The sequence below is a fragment of the Varanus komodoensis genome, unplaced genomic scaffold (assembly GCF_004798865.1).
Source record: "Varanus komodoensis strain SLA01 unplaced genomic scaffold, ASM479886v1 scaffold103, whole genome shotgun sequence".
In the NCBI taxonomy this organism is placed as follows: Eukaryota; Metazoa; Chordata; class Lepidosauria; order Squamata; family Varanidae; genus Varanus; species Varanus komodoensis.
In genome coordinates this window covers 201,564-223,540 of record NW_025335283.1, presented here as the reverse complement: position 1 = coordinate 223,540, position 21,977 = coordinate 201,564, and the positions used below count along the sequence as shown (strand labels likewise).

The 21,977-nt window shown below is 52.4% G+C and overlaps 1 protein-coding gene across 17 annotated transcripts in view; it reads right to left on the bottom strand.

The window, feature by feature from the left end:
- The window catches only part of MACF1 (microtubule actin crosslinking factor 1), a 291,688-nt gene that overhangs the window by 152,857 nt on the left and 116,854 nt on the right, over positions 1-21,977 (bottom strand). For all 17 annotated transcript variants that reach the window (XM_044419421.1, XM_044419433.1, XM_044419435.1 and 14 more), the window contains 16 exons: positions 19,334-19,500; positions 18,639-18,751; positions 16,846-16,952; positions 15,990-16,109; positions 15,488-15,583; positions 14,669-14,796; positions 13,264-13,357; positions 12,325-12,479; positions 11,605-11,902; positions 10,846-10,974; positions 7,796-7,873; positions 6,905-7,066; positions 4,091-4,195; positions 3,785-3,880; positions 3,188-3,313; positions 767-919 (listed from right to left, as the gene is read on the bottom strand). In XM_044419421.1, coding sequence (XP_044275356.1) covers positions 767-919; positions 3,188-3,313; positions 3,785-3,880; positions 4,091-4,195; positions 6,905-7,066; positions 7,796-7,873; positions 10,846-10,974; positions 11,605-11,902; positions 12,325-12,479; positions 13,264-13,357; positions 14,669-14,796; positions 15,488-15,583; positions 15,990-16,109; positions 16,846-16,952; positions 18,639-18,751; positions 19,334-19,500 — 2,127 coding nt within the window. The remainder of the gene's footprint in view (positions 1-766; positions 920-3,187; positions 3,314-3,784; positions 3,881-4,090; positions 4,196-6,904; positions 7,067-7,795; positions 7,874-10,845; positions 10,975-11,604; positions 11,903-12,324; positions 12,480-13,263; positions 13,358-14,668; positions 14,797-15,487; positions 15,584-15,989; positions 16,110-16,845; positions 16,953-18,638; positions 18,752-19,333; positions 19,501-21,977) is intronic.

Genomic DNA, 21,977 nt, shown 5'->3' with positions numbered 1-21,977 from the left:
TAACAGTTTCTCCAGGAGCTGCTTTGGCATTTTTGCCTGGTCCCCAAGCAAGGAGTTTCCAGTAGAATTCTACTGCGCTTATCACAAGTAATTCTTGAAATAAAACTTCAGGTGGGTGAAGGGAGTCCCTCCACTTTACTCTTCTTCCTCACACTGACCCATAATCGACCCCAAACACTGTCTTTCCTCATCTTTGAACAACACTGCCTGATCTTCGTGCAGCCTGCATCCCGGCAGTGGGTGCAAGCTGCACATCCGTGTGTGCTGGGGGAAGAAATGTAAAGCTTCCGCTCACCGTTTTCTCTTTTCCCTAAATCTGATTTGATCTGCTGGCTTGTTAACCAGCAAACCTTTGCACAAGCCACGCTTTGCGTACTGCGATGAAGTGCAGCCGTGACTTGCTACAACAGCAATCAGAAGCTAAGCATTTCCTCTCCTCGTGAGCCAAGCTGGAAGAGGAGAGGGCTTTGCATGCCAGAGGCTTGCAGCGGTGAGTTTTCATAATGCTACGCTATGACTTTGTGTTGCACCCGACTGTGTTCAAATCGTCTCAGTAATTCATCTAATGCATCCTTTAAGCCAGGGCAGGAGTATTAGTCTCATACTGGAGATCCAGGGATCAGGCAGAGGAGCCTGTGAACACCGGCTCTGAAAGGTGATTGGCTTGGGAACGTAAAGTGCATGGGCTCTGGAGTCAAAGACATGCATTTCTGAGGCAGAGAATTCACAGAACCCGGCCAGGTAGTTCCGGCAGTTACCCACTCACCTCAATTTGGCGATAGTCACAGACAGCCTTCACAGAGATGGTGCTCTTCAGGACGTGGTCTGGGTTTCGCGGCTTAAGCTGGACAATGCTTTTGGATCTACCCACTAAGCTGGCAACAGAACTCTTGGACTGGATCAGCTGCTCCTTTTCATCCTGGCCAAAGAAAGGCAAAAGACCGTCAGGATAGGAGGGAGACAGCAAGAATGAGCCAGCGCACAAGCAGACCACAGGACCCCAAGCACGGCTGCAAACCTCGACCCATGCTCCCTTCTCTGGAGTGAGCATTTTGTCAAGGAAAGGTTTAGCCGTGTGTGTGTGTGTCCGTGTGTGTTTATGCATGCACTCACTGCAACTCTTCCAGCTGGGAGAGTGCAAGGAGTTCGAACTCATTCCAAATTTAATGCTATTCCAGATAAAAGGATTTGTTATTTCCTAATTCTCTCTATTCTCCCACCCAGCTAAAGCTGCATGCACACTTAATCCTTTACACCAGATCCAACGTTATCTGTACAATACTGAACATTGCAAGACCCAAACCCATCCCTTTTCACTGGAAAGAAAAATGCTCGGTTTCTGTTGTTTGCGAAATAAGGAAATAAAAGTAGCAGCAGAACTGTGTGAAAAAATTATTCAGAATGGTTGATGCATATACTTAAAGAAGTTAAAAACCTGTCAGAAAAATAGCATTGGAAAAATACAGGTGTGATCTTAGATAGGAAAGAAGAAATGAAGGAAAGAAGGAAAGACAGAAAGAAAAGTTCAAAACAAGCTACCTGTGCCTGTCCCAGGGGAGCATGGTTGGAAGAAATACAACTTTAACTCATTCATTATGATCAAGAAAGCAACTCACACACAGGGGCCAAAGCTCTTGTTATTGACTAAGTGTGGAAAATGGGCACAGTCCCGGTTGCCTCACTGATTCCAGGGCTTTAGCCTGACAAAACCTTTGCAAGACAGAAACAGTGAATGCCTGATGCTGATGGTCACCTTCCTTCCTTCCTTCCTTCCTTCCTTCCTTCCTTCCTTCCTTCCTTCCTTCCTTCCCTCCCTCCCTCCCTCCCTCCCTCCCTCCCTCCCTCCCTCCTTCTTCCAGGCTGGCCCTCTTCTTCCTTGGAGCAATCAGCCCAGGAGGACCACTTTCCAGCAGGCTCTCCTTCCGCTCCTAGCACTGCATCCTCTCTGCTTTGCAGCTTCCCTGGTTGCTGCTCCAGGCATGCTCCCCACAGGGCCGGCTCCCTGCCTGCGTCCTATGGTCTAAGAATCACCCCGTGTAGATCAACAGGGCCAGACAGGACAACTCCATACTTCCTCCTCGGTGCTGGTGAGGAATTCAGAATCTCAATGATCCAAGTGATTCATGGATCTAAACATTAAATCCCAACCTCTGCCCCCAAATAAGGATTGTTCATTGCAGGGAGGCCGTTTTCAGACGTTCTGCATGGAGAGCTGAGGGTGCACTCACTGGCTCTCTGTTTCCTCTCTAAATATCCTTCGCATACATTGCTCTCCCCCAGTGCTCACCTTCTTCCCCATTTGCTCCCTTCCCTTCCTCCTTTCATGCCCGCCTAACTGCCTCTGGCCGCAACGCTTTCCAAACCATGAAGTGTTTCCATCCATCAAGACCTTCCTCCCTTTGCCGAAGACTGCCCTCCAGCGGTCTCACTATGCCACCCTGATGCTTGCCCACTCCTTGCGCACTCCTCTTGTCCAAAGGCCCCCACATGTGGAGGCTCGAAGCCCAGTGTGCAGGGTCTCCATCAGTGCCAGGCCCTGTGATGCTCAGTCTGCACCACAGGGCCCTGCTCAGGTACGGGCTGCTCCTGGCCGTCCCTGGAGCCCCTCTGGGCCGAGTGGACCACAGGGCTGCCTCACGCCAGGTGGCAGGGCACTTGCTTTGCACCACCAAGCCCAGCGTCCCCAGCAGCAGCGCTGGGAAGTGGCTTTCCTGCCTGAAACCCGGGAAAGCCAGGCTGACCAGCTGGGGCTGACGACACAAGCTAGCGGGACCAGTGATCTGAGCTGGCATACGAGATCCACAGGCATTCATGGTAATTCGCGGCAGCAGCCACCAGAGGCAGCAAAATGAAAATGAGCGGCACTGGAGGTGGTGGACAGGAGGGCATCTCCTGGTGCGGGCAGGTGGAACGGAAGAGGAGGAGAGCTCTGGGAACAATCAAGGGGAAAACACACACAGTCCCAGCTGGTGCGCACATCCTCGCTTTCTTTGTAAGCACAAAGCAGCTCGCAATGCCAGGGTCATATAATTTGTCCAAACAATGGAAGGATTCCCGGACACGCAGGAACGCTACTGACGTTGGTCCACAACAGCAACGGTGGGGAGGGGTGTCGGGTGATCGAGGCCTTGGTGCTCCTCTGGTGCAATCCACCAGCCGGCACAACCCCAAGGAAAGGGGCACTCACCATGGAATCCTGGAGCAGATCCTCCAAGCGCGTCAGGCTGGTGTTGCGGTCACATGAATACTTCCTTTTGATGGCATCCTGGAGGTTCCTCAAGTACGACTCTGAATCTCGGGCATCGCTGAAGAACTGCAAGAATGCATTTACCGAAAGATGAGCCAGAGGTTTCAATACAGTCAACAAAAGAACAGCAGGAACAATTCCGTTCTGCCAGACTGCAAGAAGGAAGTGTCGACAGACTTGATCAAGGCCTGCTCTGTATCAAGAAGAAAATGTTTTCCTTTGGGCTACTCCATTAGAGAAATAAATGTCGGTACAGCCTGGCTTGCGTTTGTTTTGTCAGGTACAGAAGAGAGTAGAAAGCCACCAGGCGATGGCAGATCTTGGGCAATGCGGCCACCATCACAAGCACTAGCCCCACAGGCCAAGAGCTGATGTGCTGTCCTACCGGGAGAGCAAGAGGAGGGAGTGAGATGGAGACGGCGGCTGAGGGCACGAGGGAGGGGAAGGCAGCGGCAAATGCTCCTGCTGCGGGCTGGACTTGGGCACACTGGGGGATGGCGCTGTGAGCTGCTCCCGCCCAGAGAGGCCTCACCTTACCTGGAAGTAAGCCGTGTTCTCCTTCACATGCTGATCCACGCACAAGCACAGCTGTCGGATCCACTGCCACTGAGTCTGCACGGCCGCACTATATGCCTGCAGAAATAAAAGGAGAGCCACACTGCAGCCCTTCCCCCAGGCAGAGTTTCAGCAGGTCCCTCTGGCTCTTGGTGCAGGAAGGCGGACGCTCGATGCCCCCTTCCCTACAGACACATGCAAGCCATGTCAGTGCAAGCATGGAGCGCGCGCACCTTCCGAAGGAGGCAAGTCTTGTGGGAGTAAGCACCGGGCACACACATCCTTTACCTCGACGGTCTGCTTGGCTGGGTGGTTCTCCAGCGACAACATCTCGGCTGTCTCTTGCAGAGAGCAAAAGACCTCCTGTTTCTCCTCGAGTTCTGTTGTGAGCTCCTGTACCACAGAGGCACAAAAAAGGACATGTTAATCTTCCTGCAGCCAAACCAGGCAGTCTGCTTTTCTCTCTCTTGTATCGATGGGACAGATGACTGCATGCAGTGCTGTTTGGAGATTCAGTTTAGGAGGGCATCTGCTGTGAAATTCCATGCCAGTTTGGTGCACAGTTGGATGTCCACCTGGGTTCACTCCTCCCTCTGCCCAGGGGGAACATGTGTCCAGACTTTCTGTCTTGGGCTTGGGCTTCACAGCTCCTCCCAGCCAGTTCGTACCAGCTGAGCATCTGGACAGAGCAGCTGTTGAGCAGCCATTGCAGTGGTACCTCGGCTCATGAACTTAATTCATTCCACGACTCTGGTCGCTACCCGAATTGCTTGCGAGCCAAGTCAAATTCCCACATAAGGTTCAATGCAAATAAGATTAATCCATTCTGTAAATATTTTTTTTAATCACAGGGAAGACGGGCATGTTCGTGGGCATGCTTGCGGGGGGGTGAGGAGGAGACGGGCATGATCGCAATCATCACCCAATGCGGCGTTCACGTCCCGAGTCAAAAATTTTCTGAAATTTCTGTTCACGACCTGATTTGGTCATGAACTGAGGCATTTGTGAGCCAAGGAACCACTGTAACATAGCAAGTGAAAGAGCAGAAAAGAAAAAGGGATAAAGCCCCCCATGGAAATGGGCCCACTCCGTAACGCTGCTGGCACTCAGTGCGGTCAGCCTGTCGAAGGGTGCAGCATGGAAGCTCAAGGGACCTCAAATTTCCCAAGAGGAGCTGCTGCCCAGGGAGGCCAAGCCTTAGATACGATCGAGAGAAAATCGTCCTTGCCACATCATTTCACCCTGGAAGGCTCCTCTGCAGCCCAGGCGCCGACCACGCACCTTCTGGCCAGGGTGCTTCATCCAACAACATGGGACAACCTGAGCCACAGCCTTCCTTGGGAGAGATTCCCCTTGACCCGCAGCATTTTCTGCTGACCCTGAGATGAGAATTGCGAGAACCGGGGCTGATTCAGCAGAAGGTGTGGGCAACTGAGTTGCACTAGAAGCCTTAGACGTGGCCTTTTGCTTGTTCTTTAGCTGGGGAGCAGCAACAGCGAAGAGGAACTGAGAGGGAAAATTTGTTTCCCCTCTTCCCTGATTAGGGAGCTGAGCCAGTTCTGTTCTAATGACCTGCTGAACTGTTCAAACAAGGCCTGGATGCTGGTGGGGTGCAGGCTGTTTTGTAGCTGCATTTCCTGTGATGAGGCAGAGTGCCTGGAGGGGACCCAGGCTCCACACAATCTGCTGGAAAAGGCTGCTCTTGCAGAATGCACGCTGCACAAGCCTGGGAAAATGCGACTGACTGCTGGAGCTAAAAGGCTGAGCCTGCCAGAGCTTCCTCCTAGACCCGGGGGCTGCGGGCGGAGCGGGGAGGGAACGCTCAGGTGCTCTCTAAACTCATCCAGAGGATGCCTGGATTGACCTGCTCCAAGGCAGGGCTACAGAGAGGAAGCAACACCCCAGTCCTCCAGGGCTCCACTCCGATCCTCCTGTGAGGTGTCGTGTTGTGTTGTGGGGCGGGGGGGATTTATTTTTCTTCAGAAGGCTTGGAGCTCTTTGTGCTAAGCAGTGCCATGGTATGGCAAAAAGGCTGCATTTTTTCCCTTGAGAGATAGGGCTAAACAGGGAAAGGGAAGAAAATTGTCGAAGGTAAGAGGCAGCACAAAAATGAGGCCTGGGGAAAAAGAGATTGCTGAGCAGAGATCTGAACCAGCTCTATCCCAGGCAAAAGTAAGGAATAAGCGGGCTAGGAGGGCCCACGGAGTGCAAGACCGAGGCAGAGCATGTGCTGCCCCTGTCCTGGGAGCGGGGAGGGCCCACCCCAGGATGGATGGCTCCTGTGCACCAGATGGAAATGAGCCTTCAGCGCTTCTCTGCCTGCCTGACTGTAAGTAATTAATAACCTCTAGAACCCAAAGTGCGGAGTTGGGCTAACGTAGCTTCTTGGCTGGAACACTGGATTTGGACTTGAAACACAGAAGTCCATTCATGAACATGTTCGGTTCAAGGCACACAAGAATCTGATTAGATCTTAAACCAGGGCAGCACAACCCGTGGCCTCTGCATGTTGCCAGGCTAGGATGCTCACGATCCTGCACTCTCCTGGACCATTCCAAAGGCTCACGAACAGAGCATCAGCAGGGCGAAGAGCAGAGCACCATGCCACCCATGCTCCCCAGAAACAGGCATGCAAAAGCAGGCAAGTTGCTGATGCAGGGAGGTGGGGTGCGGCCATCCCGATAAGCATCATGAACAGTCTCATCCTCCACACATTTGTCCAACCCCCTCTCAAAGGCATCAGGGTTGGTGGCCATGACTTTATCATGTGGAAAAGTTTTGCTATATTTTCCTGTCATCTGCCCTTGAAGTTTCCTAGGGTGACTCCAAGTTCCAGCGCTCTCTCCACAGAACTCACTCATGTTTTGCAAGTGAAAACCTCCCAAACGCTGCACACTTTCCTCGGAGGGGGAGTTCTTCCAGCCCCTTTGTTGGTTGCCCTTTGCTGCACCTTTTCAAGGGATGGACGTCCCTCCAGAAGGGGAGCGGTGCTCAGCATCCCAAGCTGGCTGAGGCGTGGGCTGGGATAAAGGCATAATGGGATGGACAGTTTCTTTCTCCTTTTCCATCACACCATTTGAGGGATCAGCATTTTCCACTCACCGAGAAATAATTCCGCTTGGCAGCCATGTTGGGGTTATTGTCGCTCCAGTCATATGCCAACTCCTCCTCTTCTTTCTCGTTTAGCCAAATTAATTCGGTTGTTGCTCGGGACACAAAGTCATACAAACTTTGGAGGTGACGCAGGCGGAAACTGGAAGTTTCCTGCATAAAGAGGAAACCATTTTGTCACTTTTCCAGCTGTTCCGGGGACTGCTGGCTGAGCGACTGCCCTCGTTCCCAGGCGCTCTTCTGGAGGAGCCCTACAGACCAATCTTGCCACAGCCATCTTCTATTAGGAGGGTTCTGCAACTGCATTTCAGCACCAACAAGACACATTCACAAGTCCCTTCTCCATAGCGGCACTGACGTTCGCAAGAAATGGATGCTAATACTGTTCAGCTTTTTAAACAATCTAGCTACCTGTGGAACTGTATGTGCCATGTCTAAAGTAATTTCTAAAACCATTAGATTTGCACAACAAGGAATAGTGCAGGTATGCAGGGGCGGATTCCCGTGCTTATCAATTATTAGGTCGAGAAATCCAGCAGGGAGGGGCGGCCTGGCTCTCCTGAAGAGAAACCAGTCACAGCCTGTCTTATTGCACAGGGGTCATAGAATCCAAGAATAAAATGTCATGCTTTAACGGCCGCCCAGATGGTGCAGAGCAAACGCACACCATGGGCAGGCGTGCAAGATGAAGTGGGAGCCATGAACAAGAATTACACATCCACTAATTGAGAAATGGAGTTGCAACAGGAAGGCCCTCAGGGACACGAGGGCAGAATTCAGGCCATCAGAACCAGAAGGGCTTCGGAGGGCTTCACACAGCCTGAACGCCTGTGAGAGCTCATCCTCTTGGCCAAGGAAGCAAACGCTGCAGGACACACTCACCACCAGCTTGCAGTGCTGCGTCTCCAGCTTGCTAAGGGTTTCGGTATAGCTTGTGCGGAAATTTGGAGACATTTTACTCTAAAAAGAGGAAAAGCAATAAGGACAGGCATGAGAAGCTGTTTCAAATTTGAAAGCAGTGCTGAAAACGCACAGAACTCCGTCTGAAATCCCCCCGCCCAGTGCCACCTTCCACAATCCACGTAAACCTAAGATAATGAGGAGTAAAACATGGCACAGCTAAGCCCAAAAGCTCCACTTACCCACCTTATCTCTGTCCTCCTTTCGGGCCCTCCTACATCCTCAACAAATGAAAACACTGCCTCAGTATTCATTTCACCCTTAAGGCAGTACTGCAGAAGATGCAAAGCACTGCTTGTCTTCTCCACATAACAAGAACTTGTGTGAAGGGAAAACAGGGAATAATTACAGTGAAAGATCACCTTGGTATCTCTCTGCCTGATATATATTATATGGAAAGGCCATAAATAAATAAATAAAGCAAGCAAGCAAGCGCCCATTCGTGCAGTTGAAGCCTTCTCTCCTCCAGTCTAAAATACAATCCACCTCCTTCAGGTTTGCCTCCATCATGTTCTCTAATAGAGTTAGCACATCGAGGGTGGAGCTCTACCATCTCTCTGCCTCCCTTCTACCTCCCATCCTTGCCAGTTTTTCCAATTGGTGAAATTTTGCCCTAGGCTTGATGTAGGAAACTTCCATGAGTCCGGGGTCTGCAAGGCTGCCCCAGATCCATCTGGAGTTTCACCCCATCCCCAAAATTGGCTTTGACAGAGTCTCTTTCCACTGCCGCTGCAACAAATTTCAGCAGCAACTGGCGCTATTGCCTTTAAGGACTTCTCCACCTGATGTTTGCCAGTGTTGCTGCTTCCATTTTCTCTGCAGCAGAATTGCAGCATCCTTCGAATGCTCCCCCCAGAGGTTTTCTTCTCTGCCATTCTATATCACGCATGCCCGTTGCACAGCACAAAGTGGTGCTGTGCTCCTGCAGTGAACAATGGCACCATCTAGGAAAATACCAGGCTTTCCTCACTCTAAAAACAAGTTGTAGAAAGGGTGGAAAACTCAGGAGAGGCCCTGGAGCAGACCTGGGCATCGTATGGCCCACGGGCCACATCCGGCCCGATGACTGACCCTGACTGGCCCGCAGGAAGTCACTGGCAAATTAAAAGTCAATGCAAATATATATCGACATAATATAGATGCAAGCAATACGACTGCACTGCTTTTATTTTGAAGAATCTGCTAAAATGAATTTAATTTATTGCTTTCATGTAATGTTAATGTTAATGTTTTTGTGAATATTCATTGAATAGTGTTGTTCTGTGCTCCACATTTTCATTGCATCACTGTAAAGTTACTGTTTTTATAGAGATATATATTGAGCAGAGCTGTAAGTGCATTGGTCCGGCCCTTAACAACTGTCAAAGTTTCTCATGTGGCCCCATAGGAAAATTAACTGCCCACCCCTGCCCTGGAGGATGTGGGTGTAGTGAGAAGGCCCTGCAAACTTCCCTGCGTGATGGGTCACGGACACAGAGCAAAGGCCCTCATGCAGAAAAGCCCGTAAAAGCAGGCCACTTTTCCTCACCCTGCATCACCACATTTCGCTGGCAGTTCAGCGACACGGCAGGAGAGCAGGGCCCCCAGAAGTGCCTGGGGGACCACATGTAGCTTGCTCTTCCCCAGAGCACACCTGACTAGAACCTTGGACTCCTAAACAGTCCAAGGTCGTGTACTGTGCACGTCACACAGGAGCACAGGCTTTGGCTCAGGAATTCACCAGCAGCAGCTGTGCTGACCGCCAGCAACTTGGATGGCTGTATTCCTGGAGGATAAGGCCAAAATGCGGGACATGGCTGGGAAGACACCCTTGTAGTCCCACCCTGCTTGGAGGCGCCCCGTGAACCGCTGGCTGGCCATGGTGCGAACAGGATGCGAGGTGAAGCGGCCTTTGGCCTGACTAACAGGGCTCTTCCTCCGTCCTTACGGGGATCAGGCTGGCAGTTTTGAGAGGAGGGTCATACTGAGAAAAGCCAGGCCTGCAGAAGTGGGAATTAACTTTGTTCCTGTTCCAAAATTATGGAGACATTTCCCGTTTGCAACCCTGCACATGAACATGATCAGGAATGCAATGCTTCAAAAATTTAGCAATTTCCCCAGTGTATGTTTGTGTCTGAAAGTGCACACTCACTGGTTTTTTTGTGACAGAATGCGCATTTACCCCAATTGGAAAGAATGTGTGGCGATGCAAAGCAAATGAAATGAGCTTCGAGGAAAACTTTGACGAATCTGGGTGAGCTTCAGCACACCTCATTTGCCCACCCCGACAAAGAATCAAGCCCTGGAGGGGGCTGCCCGACTACCTGTCTGACAAAACTGCTGTGGGCTGTGGATGAAAAGGGTGAAAAGATATGCTCCCCGATTATCATGGATGTCACCCAGATTCATAATTCTAGCATGCATCCCTTGTCACCAAACACATAGTGCAAACTAAAGTCTATTATGAGCATTTATTTATTTATTTTTCGATTTATATCTTGCCTTTTCCCTACAAAGGGCTCAAGGCAGCTTGCATCATTCTCCTCCTCCATCTTATCCCCACAACAACCACCCTGTGAGGTAGGTTGGGCTGAGAGTCTGTGCCTGGCCCAGAGTCACCCACTTGGCTCCATGGCCGAGCGGGGACTCGAACCCGGATCGCCTGAGTCCCAGTCCCATGCTCTTCACCACTACACCACACTGGCTCTCCAGTGGCTCTCCGCTGGCTCTCATATTTGTTTTGTTAAGTTTCAAGATTGAAAATAAAACAAATATTTGTAAATAAAGATAGACATTGGAAAATGTGGGAATGTGCTGCTTCCTTCCAAATGAAAATAGGCCCAAGCAGGCACCTTCCCCTGGAAATGTTCAGTGCTCAGAGAATGGGGCTACAGATAACGAAACCTCCTGGCCCTCTTTGGAGCCTTCTCAGCACTTCTGCATCTTTCCGAAGTAGGCTGATTCAAGTAGCCATTCGCACAACCAGGACTTACTTCATACATCCTGGCCTCTTTCACACTGGCACCCAGGTCTTCCACGCTGCTGTGGATCTGGCGCTGGACTTCCAGTTGGGAGTCTACGCTTGGCAAGTCGCTCCCCCATTCAGCCCGCTCCAGCCTCATCTGACATAAACACGGGAGAGGCAACCGTTGGGCAAGCACGGCCAAAAGGACAGGCGCTGCTGGCCGCAACCTGTTTCGTAAGAGGTAAGCAGCACCTCTGCCCTGTCACGCCAGTCTGCCAGGGGCTGCACAAGCCAAGCCGCATTTAAATTGCTGCAAGCCACCCAACAGCTTTGGCGACTGGGCAGTCTCAAAATGCAACGAAATAATGTAAGGACCCTCACCCACCCTCCCTCCCTCCATTTTCTCCCACAGAAACTAAACAGGTGTTGTGAACTACACCACCTGTGGACCAAACTAGCACAGCTACCCAGAAAGGTGCTTCTGGAAGCTTTCCCGAGGAGTGGCTCAACCCAGCACCAATTCCTATTTTTGCCTCTGTATTGTCTGGAAGATTTCAAATTTATAATGCCGTTATTTGTGTTTGTAATAAACAGAGTATTCTCCTTTTGTGATTTGCGTGGTAGAAATAATCACAATAATAACTTGCATGGCAGAAATAATTGTGAATAATCACAATTTAAGGAATTCACCATGCTTGTCCTATGTTCCATCACCAAATATTTAAAGTCACATGCAGATGCCCCTCATCACCTAAATTTTGCTCTTGCTTTATACCCCGCCACGCACCTGCATTTCTTCCACCCAAGAGAGCAGCTCGTACACAAACCGGAGGTTGCCCTCATCCTCGGAAGAGGAGATGGCCACCAGCTCTGTGCGTGTCATCGGCTTCCGGACCCAGGAGGTGGAGCCTGTGGTGGCAGCTGTGTGCGTCCCCTTCAGCAAGGGCTCAGCCTTAAAGTGCCTGGTGCTCAGAGAGGAAGACTGAACCAAGTCCAGGGAGGAGGGGGAGGAGAAGTGTCCCTTCCGGTAAAGGTTGGTGCACTCCAGCCTCAAGGTGACCAGTTCATCTTGAAGCCGCACGATCCTGCGGGGGAATCGAGCGAGCAGCGGGATTACAGCAGAATCACAACAGAAAGAGAGCAGGATGTCTCTAGGGCACAAGAGAGGTGGGGGACAGCAGCTCCCCTTGGAAACCAAGCAGGCCTACCACGAGGCAACACAGCCGCCCCGTGCAGAGGTCCGATCCAGACCTGACCCATACAGGACCTGCGGGAACGTTCTGCAGGAGACCCCGTAAGCACTTTGGGGCTGTCCCACAAGCCTCGGATCAGCTCTGCCCACACAGGCCTGAAGGGCAGTTGGTGAATGTTCACCGGCACTCCACCTGCCGTCGGGGAGGACCTGCTCCCAAGAGGCAACACCACGCTGAGAATGCCACGTTTCATCTCCCTTCGCAGCATCTGCCAGAGCCCCTTCCAAGTTCAACCACGCACAAACATGGCTTACTTGAAGACCAGCTCCTCCAGCTGGTAGTAGTTCTCATCCCGGAGGATCTGAACATCCACCTGAAGTTGACGGAGAAGCCCTTCACACTCCTGAAGGTACGTGACAACGTCAGACTCATACTGCACTGGCTGACCTGACTCCATGTGCAACTCGTCCTGCAAGAGGTGATGGAAGAGAATCAGTGTTTTCCTCCTTTGGTGGACTTCTAGGATGATGCCCAAAGCAAGCAGGTTCGACTACCCTGGGGGGAAAAACCCTAGCAAGAAGCCATCACTTGTAAGTCCTACTCAGCCCCTGGCTGAACTGTTGTGAGGCCACGGAATGGTCATCAACACTCCAACTCATACGCGGCAAGATGCCAGGCAAGGACACACTGTCCAGCCCTAGTTCTTCTGTGAGGAACTTGTGTTTGGGTGCATTTGATGTGGAGCTGCAAATGAGAGAAGCTGCATTCCCGGAGAGCAAGTGGGAGCAAGGAGCAGATGGAATGGTGGAGGCAGTAGGGCTGAGGGACAGGAGGCTGCCTGGAAGAAGCCTCACAGGAAGAGGACGAGGTAGCAGAGAGTTGTGGAAAGAAGAGATGAGTGCCTAAGAAGGAGAGGGGAGCTGAGAAGGACCGAGCAACTCTTCACCCTGCCCTCGGAGGCAGGAGCTGTGTGTGCTTGAAAGAAAACAGGAGGGGGAGGCAGGCGCGCCTTGGGAGCTGGATACTGCATTAAGCCTCGCTGAATCTGAACCTCACAGCCAAACTAGCCCACTCCATGCGGTTTTTTTTCTCAGTCAGGGGGACCAAGAGTTTTTGTTGCTCTTTAAATGTCAGGAGGTCCTGATTGCCTGCTTTTTTCACAATAAGATGCGAAGTTGGACATTCCAGATTGTAGGGGTGGATTTGGGAGATGGACCGGAGACCCTGGGAACGGCCCACAGGGGAAGACTCACAGCGTGCAGCGTGTTCCTCGCCAGAGTGAGCTTCTCCTCACAGCTCAGGGTTCCATTCTGAATTTTGTTTGCTCTCTGTAGCAGCAACTCCAGCCTGCAAGAAAAATGTCAGAGATACCCCTCAAAAAATCAACACACAGAGAAACAAGGCTGTCACTTCTCGGAGCAGAAGACAGCTTTGTTATCCAAGCATACGGATAAGAGAGGACACATGTCAAGACAGCTGAAACTTGGCATGTGGGCTAAGGGAATGCCAGAGAGGGGGACCTCAGGCCCAACCGCTCCTTGAAATGCATTAATTAGAATTAATCAGTGTAAATGCACTCATCTGTTGGACACCTGCAGTGCCATCTTCAGTCACTAGATGGGGGACTTCCTAGTCAGCACATGGTTCTGCAGTCAGCCTGTCTAAGGGACAGAGCTATGCGCCCTTTCCCGCTCCTGCTCTGGGGCAGGGACAGACCCCTCCTCAAGGCACCACAGGAGGTGCTTTGCCTCACAGTCCACCAGGCATGGCTCATTCCGGTGGGCAGGCACGACGTGTCCATCTCTGAGCGCTGTTTAGGTTTCTTTGATGTACCAAGCTGTGCACCCGCCTCAGGAAGGGTATGCTGAACACACACACCTCCACAGCTGTCTTATTCACAAGCCTCTCAGGGCAAGCGTGGATGGTCTTTCTTTGCAAGTCTTTCCCTCTACCCACTACACTGAGACTCAGCCAGCTGGGAGATGCCTTCCCCAGGGTGATGGCTTTTGCCTCCCTTCCCCTCTTCCTGCCCAGAAATGACAGAATGCCCAGTGCTCTGTCCGCAGTGCCTACCCTTCTGGTGGCACCCCTTCCCCAGCTCCCTGGAGCAAGCCTGGTCCAACTCCTGAGGCTCACCTCCTGCTTCCACCCACAATATTGAGCCCAGTCTGGATGAGCCTGCAGACCTGCCCCCTTCTTCTGCTGGCAAGTCCCATCCCTCCCACCCAAGGAAGCCAGAACAGCAGCTGTAAGTAGGTGCGTTTCTCCCTTCTGTCCTGGCCCAAGGCTCTTTCCTCTCCTCCTCCCAGAACTTCCTAGGCTCTCGAGAAGGCCCAGCTGCGGCTGCGGAGGGCTGGCTCACTTTGTGATCAACCTGAGGCCTCCCAGGCAGGCCTTCATGCCACTGCACTCCTCCGACTGAGCTGCCTGGCCTCGAGCTAGAGTGCAAGCATGGCTTGGCTGGCGGAGCCTGGAGGCCCATTACACGAGGACTCTTCCAGCCCATAAGAAGCCACAGCCGTTAGCTAGCAGTGTGTGCATCACTGCCCAATTTGTTGGCTCATTTTGAATTCCGCCGGTTTAGTTTGCCAAGCACTCAGAGTGTGACTGCGGTCACATCCTCACGAGGCCCACGGAAGGATGTCGGTGTCGCCCCACCTTTCCACGGCCGGCCGCAGTAGCTTCTCTCGCTCCAGCATCTCCAAGATGAGCTTGCCCCACTCTTCCTCCACGTCATTGGGGTGGTAGCCCTGTGGCAGCTTAATGCGGCCAAATTCAATCCAGGTCTGGAAGACACAAAGGAGGAGCAGCTGAGTCTCCCTGCCCTGTACAGAATTAATCTGTGCCAAGACTGCCCTTCAGCTCTCCCCACAACTGCCCCACTCTGCCCAGCCCCAGGCTGAGGTGCAAAATGAGCAGTTAAAGCTCCCCTGGGGAAATAAGAATCAGCAAGTTCCCACAAGGACTCCCTTCCCCTCTCCCCCACAAACGTTTTTTGCGATGTGACCAAAGAGTTTAGCACCACAGCCGGGGAGCTTCAGCGGTGGAAATCTCCCACCACTCCGTGCACCCATCATTCTGTGAGGGCAGCATTTCCGGCCTAGTCCCAGTTCTTTGGGTGGGAAAGAAGAGCCCCACTGGACAAAGCCAGGGATCAGCCCCAAGCCCAAAAGGGCATCTGCCCTCCGCTCTGCCAGCACCTGTCTCCCAGGTAGCCCTCTCACGAAAACTTTCCTTTTGTGCAGTAGCGAAGTTGGACAAGCAACTCCTTTTCCATTTGCTGCTGCAAAACTTCACTGGCAACATGTTCACAAAGCCAAACTCAGCAAAATTGCCCATGCTGTAATTTACGGCCCACACGATTTTCTTGCTCTGTTTTAAAGCAATGCCTTATCATGCTTTGTTTGAAGCAAAACCACAGCGATTACTAATAGCAATGATTGTACATGCCCCTGTCCACCCAAACACCTCTCTCACCTCAAGCAGCTTATACAATTTCTCAATGCTTCCTTTTTCTTGCTGTTTTGCTGGGATTTCTGTTTCCTTGAAGTGGATATATTGGTTATAAAGTGCCTGCATGAACAGAGAGACAGAGAGCTATGCATGGCATACTCAAGGAAGAGTAAATACTAAAAAAATAATTGGCTCAGAAGGTGGAGGGAAAAGCATCACCACTCATATGGAAGCCCCAAAGATTCTATAGCTCTGTGGTTGATTACAGAAGCTGAGAGAGCAGACAGGAGGCCCCCAGTCCTTTTAGGGGTGTGTGGCTTTTCACCTAAAAAGGATGAAGAGAGTCCTGGCCTTACACAGGCCCTGAGCTGTGATCTGAGCTGTGTCTGATCCCGAACAGCTATTTCCAAGGGACTCAGACTTAATATCTGGGGAGAGGACAGCTTCCGGCAATCCTTCATTAAAGGGCGGTAGCAAAAAGAGGGATCCATACTGATTTGACTGGAGAAAACGGATGCAATTTTACCTTGAGCTCTACAGGGTTCTGGGGGAAAGATTTGTCAGACATCATTATCGTGTGCTGCTTGATCCAGGAGATCAGCGTTTCCACGTGATTCTGGTACTCCAACCACCGCGTGTCCACTTCCTGCCGAGAGAGAGAGGGAAGGACCCTTGAGGAGGAGCGGTCAAGAAGTGCACCCCCCCCAGACAAAGCACCGCAGCGAGAACAGGCAATTGCCGCTGGGGCACACGTGTCTCGCTTAGTTTCTTCCAGTGCTGCGCCTGCTGACAAAGGGGGCTCGGCCGGCTCGGGCTCTGACGCGAGCACCCATGCGCCGACAGGCTTCCACCAGACGCGGTGAGCGTGCAGGGAGAGGCCTCCACAGCCGCGCTGGCACTGTAAGCAGGCAGCGGGCCTGAAAAGTCCCGGCCTGAAGCCGCTCCTTGCCCTGCCCCTGCCAAGCAGGCGAGCCGCTTTCCACCCCGTTTCTGCATGGGGGGCACAGAGGCGTTCAGAGGCACACTCCATTCCTCCCACGCTGCGGAACAGCCTCCCACAGCCCAGCGCCTCAGAAGTTTCGATTCATCTCCTATCAGCCTTGGCAGCTTGGCCAACAGCCAAGGGCTGCAGGAATTGTAATCCAAGAACATCTGGAGGGCACTAGCTTAGAGAAGGCTGCTCAGGAAGTCACTGCCCAAACGCGGGTCAGCCGAGTGGCTGCGATACTTCAGCACGTTGCCCCCTTTCAGGGGAGTTCACAGGAATCAAGGCGACTTTTGTTAAGAGCTATTCGCAAAGCGCTTCCGAGAGAGGCCACGTCCGGGGCTTGTGCTGCACCAGGGTGGCCTGTCCAGCCTCAACAAGCAGCCGCAGAACCTACCGTGGCGCTGATCCCTTCTCCTCCCTCCGGGATTTTGGGAAAGGCATCGTAGATTGAAGACACGTAAGTTATCACGGACTTTTCATCAGGTGAGGGAACATCGACATCTGAAAAATGAGAGAAAGGAGTAAAACGGTCGAATGCCTGAACTGAAAGGAGAGGAAGGACAAGGTGGCAGCTGCATTTTGTGCCTCACGTGCACATTCAACATCTACAGCTTTACCTGCGCTGTCCTTCCGTGAAGCTCGGAGATGAGAAATTCAGGACAGATAAAAGGACGAGCTCCTCCACAGCGCACAGCTGTGGCCACCAATTTGGACGGCTTTAAGAGGCGATCACACCAATCTGAGCAAGGCACTGGTGTAGCTCTGCTTACTTTTGCAGGTCTACCTGCATTGCCGGGCAGCCCGTGTGACTTGATCCTCTCAGCAGGGCCTGGCTTCCTGAGCCAGTGGAACCAAAGCCGCCAGCAGAATGGCTTCCCTTCCTCTGCTGCAGCCCCCGGGTACCCCCAGATCTGCTCTAGGGGGCTGAGAGACTTTCCAGAGCAGACTGGACAGTGCCTGGGGTGCTGCACGCAGGAGGAGACCAAGAGAAACCTATTCGAACATGGCTGATTTAGGACTTTCCTATCCTTCATCTTCCAATGCCTGTCTTCCCTTCCTGCTTTACCTGAACTCCTCCATCAAAAGGCAGGCTGCGATTCCTTGGGGCAGGACCTCCCTCTTTGCTTATGCAGCTCCTGTAAAGACTCGCAGGAACAGCAGCAGCAGCAGCAGTAGTAATGGTGAAATGTGTCTGTCTAAGCAACCTGGGGTGCCCCTCTGAGGGAAGCTGCAACCGTCCTGCTTGCGCGGCGACAAACACACCGTTTGCTGGCAAGCATGAAAAGTGGGCAGCCCGCCTTCCTCCCAGCCTGAAAGTGGCAGAGCTGGGCGAGGATCTTCCCTTCCCGAGATCTCAGCCATCCCTCTAGATCCAAAACTGGGAGGGAAGCCGAGCAGTTGCTCAGCAGCTGCAGGGCCACAGCTGGACCAGACGGGCAGAACCGCTCCTTCCCAACTGCTGATTCTGTTGCAGAACAAGAAAACATTCCTGTGCATGCCAGACCTAAGCCACAACCATGGCCAACGAAGCACCACTTCCACTGGGGGGAGAGAGCATTTTTCAAAATGCACATTTTTCCTGTTTAAAAAAAATGGGCATTTTCCCCAAACTGAAAAGAAGATGTGGGGGCAGAGGTGCAGGTGAGGCAAAATAAGCTTTGAAGGATTCAGAGGATCCCAGCGAGCTCAGGAACGGCAAGCTTGCTCATCCTTCTTCCCCAGGAAAAGGCAGGTGGGGGGTTGCTGGGAGAAAGGTGGGCGACGGCAGGGCAATCGCAGCTGCTGGACTGCCCAACCGAAGCTGAACGACCTGCGGCCCAGCCTTTTACGTCGCTGTCCAAAACAGTGGTCGGCTGAGGAAAGGAGGGTGTGTGTGAGAGAGTGTCAACCAAACAAACGTTCCGCTGGCCTGGGTCTCTATGCTCCATTTGGAGCCTGAACAGGGAGGGCAGAAGAATCCTGCATGAGTTTAAAGCTCGCTGCCAGTAATGGACAACCAGCCAGCTCCTATTTCACTTCCACATGCCATCACAGCAAAGCAGACCTTGAAACGCGCGGGCTAAAAAATGTGCCGCCCCCCCAACTGAGATCCAGCGACTCCGATCCAACGCTCAGCATCAACCGGATGCCATGTCCAAGCCGCCCCGAGGAGCCACCGTGCGCCTCCTGCTGACCCCCTTCAGTCACCTTCTGCATCCAGCAGTCTGGTGACTCCGAGTCGCTCAGCGATCTCGAAGGCCTGTTCCAGGTTGTCTCGGCTGCTCTGAATCTGCACTCTCTCCATGTCCACCAGATCCGGCCTGCAGGAGACAGAAAAAGGCCACTTGTCTTCTCAGAGCGCTTGCCGCCAGAGAGCTCGGTCGCGGGGCAGAAGCGGCGGCAAACATCCCCTCCCCTTCCCCCTCTTACTAGTGGCAGCCCCAGCATATGCAGCTGAGTGATGAGGTGATGTGCTTCTGAGCTGGTGCAATCGACTCCAAACTTACAACTTACAATCACAGATGCAAACGTACTGAGTTTAGCATTTAATACGTGAAAGTCCTGCCTTAGGAAGTGGTGTTCAGGGTTCGCTGATTTATCAGGGGACTCACATCACATCAATACCCCAACATTGGTTAACTCTTTGTCCAAGGTTACTGGCATAATCTGACAATGGGACAATCTTACTTTCCTCTTCATAACTAGGGAGCTCAAAACTAACCTCACAGAAGAAAGATACATGGAAATGAGGGGCAGGGCCCTCACCTCAGACACTCAACATTCTGGACTCAAATTACAAAATGTGAACTGCCAACATTTGCACAAGATTCCACTGCAGCTTGGGCAAGCCTGCAATTCTCTGAGGTTATTCCATTTGTTGGGAGCAGGAAGCCCGCGTGTACCTGTATCTGTGGATAATAGCATTGAACATCTTCCCATCACTCCAACAGGACGAGAAGTTGGTGCACTTGACTCCAACGTAACCTGCCGTCACTTTCTGCGTCCACAGAAGCAGCTTCTCTTTGGCAGACATGTCCCCTAACTCTCCGCTGATGTAGATGTCGGAGATCTGGAAAAGAAACCTGGCCATGAAAGAGCCGCACCACTTGAGCAGAGGTCGGGCAGGAGCGTCAGTGGCAAGGAAGGGGCTTGGGAGCACAAGCACCTTCTCGGGCGCCCTGAGTTAAGGCCAGTTGCCTGGGGCAGAGAGGCAGGATGTGAGAGAGAAGTGCCTGAGGGCACAGTCCTTGCGGAAGGGACGTCTTCCCGCATGCCCCCACAAAGCAATGCAGCATGTGCTTTGCACGCAAGAAGACACTGGGTGCGACCCCTTCCATCTCCTGCTTAAACGGAGAGTCAGGCAACGGGCAGCGAAAAATGTCGCTTGCTTTCTCCCATCCTTCCTTCATGTCCCACTGTCCCTTGATGTTGCAGAAAGAAGAAAATACGGGGCAACCTTGGCAGATAGTCAGACGGTGCAAAGCAGCTTCATATGTTTGCCTGAGAGCTGCTCTCATTCAGTTCAGTACAGCTTGAGCAGAGAATTTCCCAAGGTCCTGGGGTCTCATGCCAACTGGAGGGTTTCTGCCTCCATCACCACCGCTGCACAAGCCACTACTGAGAACGATCACCAGAAAACAGCCAAAGTATCCTATTTCAGACAAAAGAATGAGGAAGCTGGATGCAAAGGAGACATAGAAACACAGATGCAGAGCAAGTCAGAAGGGGCCTCCCAGGCCATCTAGTCTGACCCCAGGCTCCAGCCAGCTCCGCTCATGACATGCCCACCATGTCCATGTCCAGACTATCCATAAACACCCTCAATGATGGGGTTTCAACCACCTCCTGGGGAAGCCCATTCCATGCCCCAGGGGTCCTAACCATCAGGAAGAACTTCCTGGCATCCAAATTGAACCTGCGTTTCCTGAGCTTTGCTCCACTGGAATGCATCCTGCCCTCCTCTGCAGGAGAAAACAGGTCTCTATCCACCTCCGTGTGACACCCCCTCACATACCTGCATGTCACCAACAGATCCCCTCGGAGACTCCTCTTCTCCAAACTGAAAAGACCCAGTTCCCGCAGTCTCTCCTCATATGGCTTACCCTGCAAACCAGCCACCATCCTGGTGGCCCTTCGCTGTACCAATTCCAGCCTGGCTATATCCTTCCTGTAATGTGGAGCCCAGAACTGAACATGATACTCCAGTTGTGGATGCACCAGAGTAGACACCAAGCTAAATTGCAAAGTGCATATAGAGGAGGTGCCCCAAGGAAACCCCAGGAGGTGTGGAGAGTCAGTGATGAGGAAGGTAAATGGATGCACATACATCACACCCTAACCTGATTTTCCTCCCTCACTTCCAACAGAGAAAGCAGTATGAGTAGAGCCATCCATCCAGTTGTCCCAAGGAACATATTTTTTTAAATCAAATTTGAGTAGCAACCAGCTTTGCGCAGGTGACATCTGGCATCAGGGAATGGAAAATGCCTAGATTTACACAGAACATCCCCACCTGTTTTTGTGAGTCCATGGCCCTTTGTAAACACAGAGAAATACTTATATGCTGATTTAGAAACGTATTTTTCCAAGGAGACTTGCATGAAAAGCAACCTCTTACACCAATAATGGAACACCATTTTAAAATAGCAACAATAATACACGGCGGCATCAGAATTCAACATAGCACAATAGCGATTGTGTGGCGATTTCCATGGTTTCTTTTCCTTCAACCAGGCTTTAAGTCTTGCATCCGAGCACCTAAAGAACAGCAGGCGGACAAGCTGCAGGTGCAGGTGCAAAGCCACCCTTCTGAGTGTGTTTGCAAACTGTGGGCTGCATTCACTGCGGTGAGCTATCCCACTGCACTGACTTACATCACGGCCAAGAGGCAGCCCCTGCTCCCCCGCTCTGGGCCAGAGGCAGCCTTGCTCACGTCCCTGTGTTCTGTGTCCTCTGCCTACAACACATGCATTTCACAGCAGGGCCCTCGCAGATTTAAGGCACACTGAATCCCCCCTCAGACATTTCTGCCCCCAAGAGATGAAGGCTGCCAGCATTCCCAGAGGCCTAACTCCCTTCAGGAGAAAAGGCATGTGGCAAACAGGAGAATTAATTCCAGTTTGGTTCACTGCTGGCTCCAGACTCTGAGGCATGCTTAGTTCATGAGGGGCGAGGCTCAGAAGAGGCAAGGCGGGGGAAACGGTTCCCGGCCACAGCAGGCCTGGGCTGGGTTTGCCCAGATCACCTTGCGCTCCCTAGGCCTTTGCCCAGCCTCCGGCAGGGTCGGCCCCAGCCCCATGTGCTTTTGCTTCCGGGGCGGAGGCTGCACCTCGGTTCTGCAGGCCGCTGGATGCGCATGCTGAAGGGTGGCGAAGACGCAGTGGCCCAGTTTCTGGCGAAGAGGGAGAGCGTGCGCTGGGGACTGAACACCTTTCGCAGGCGCGCGCCAGAGTGCGCAGAGCTCCAGCCACGAGACAGTGCCGCGCAGGGGGTGGCCTACCTTCCCTCCACTGCCAGCCGGACTGCTGCCTCTTCGGGGATGAAGCA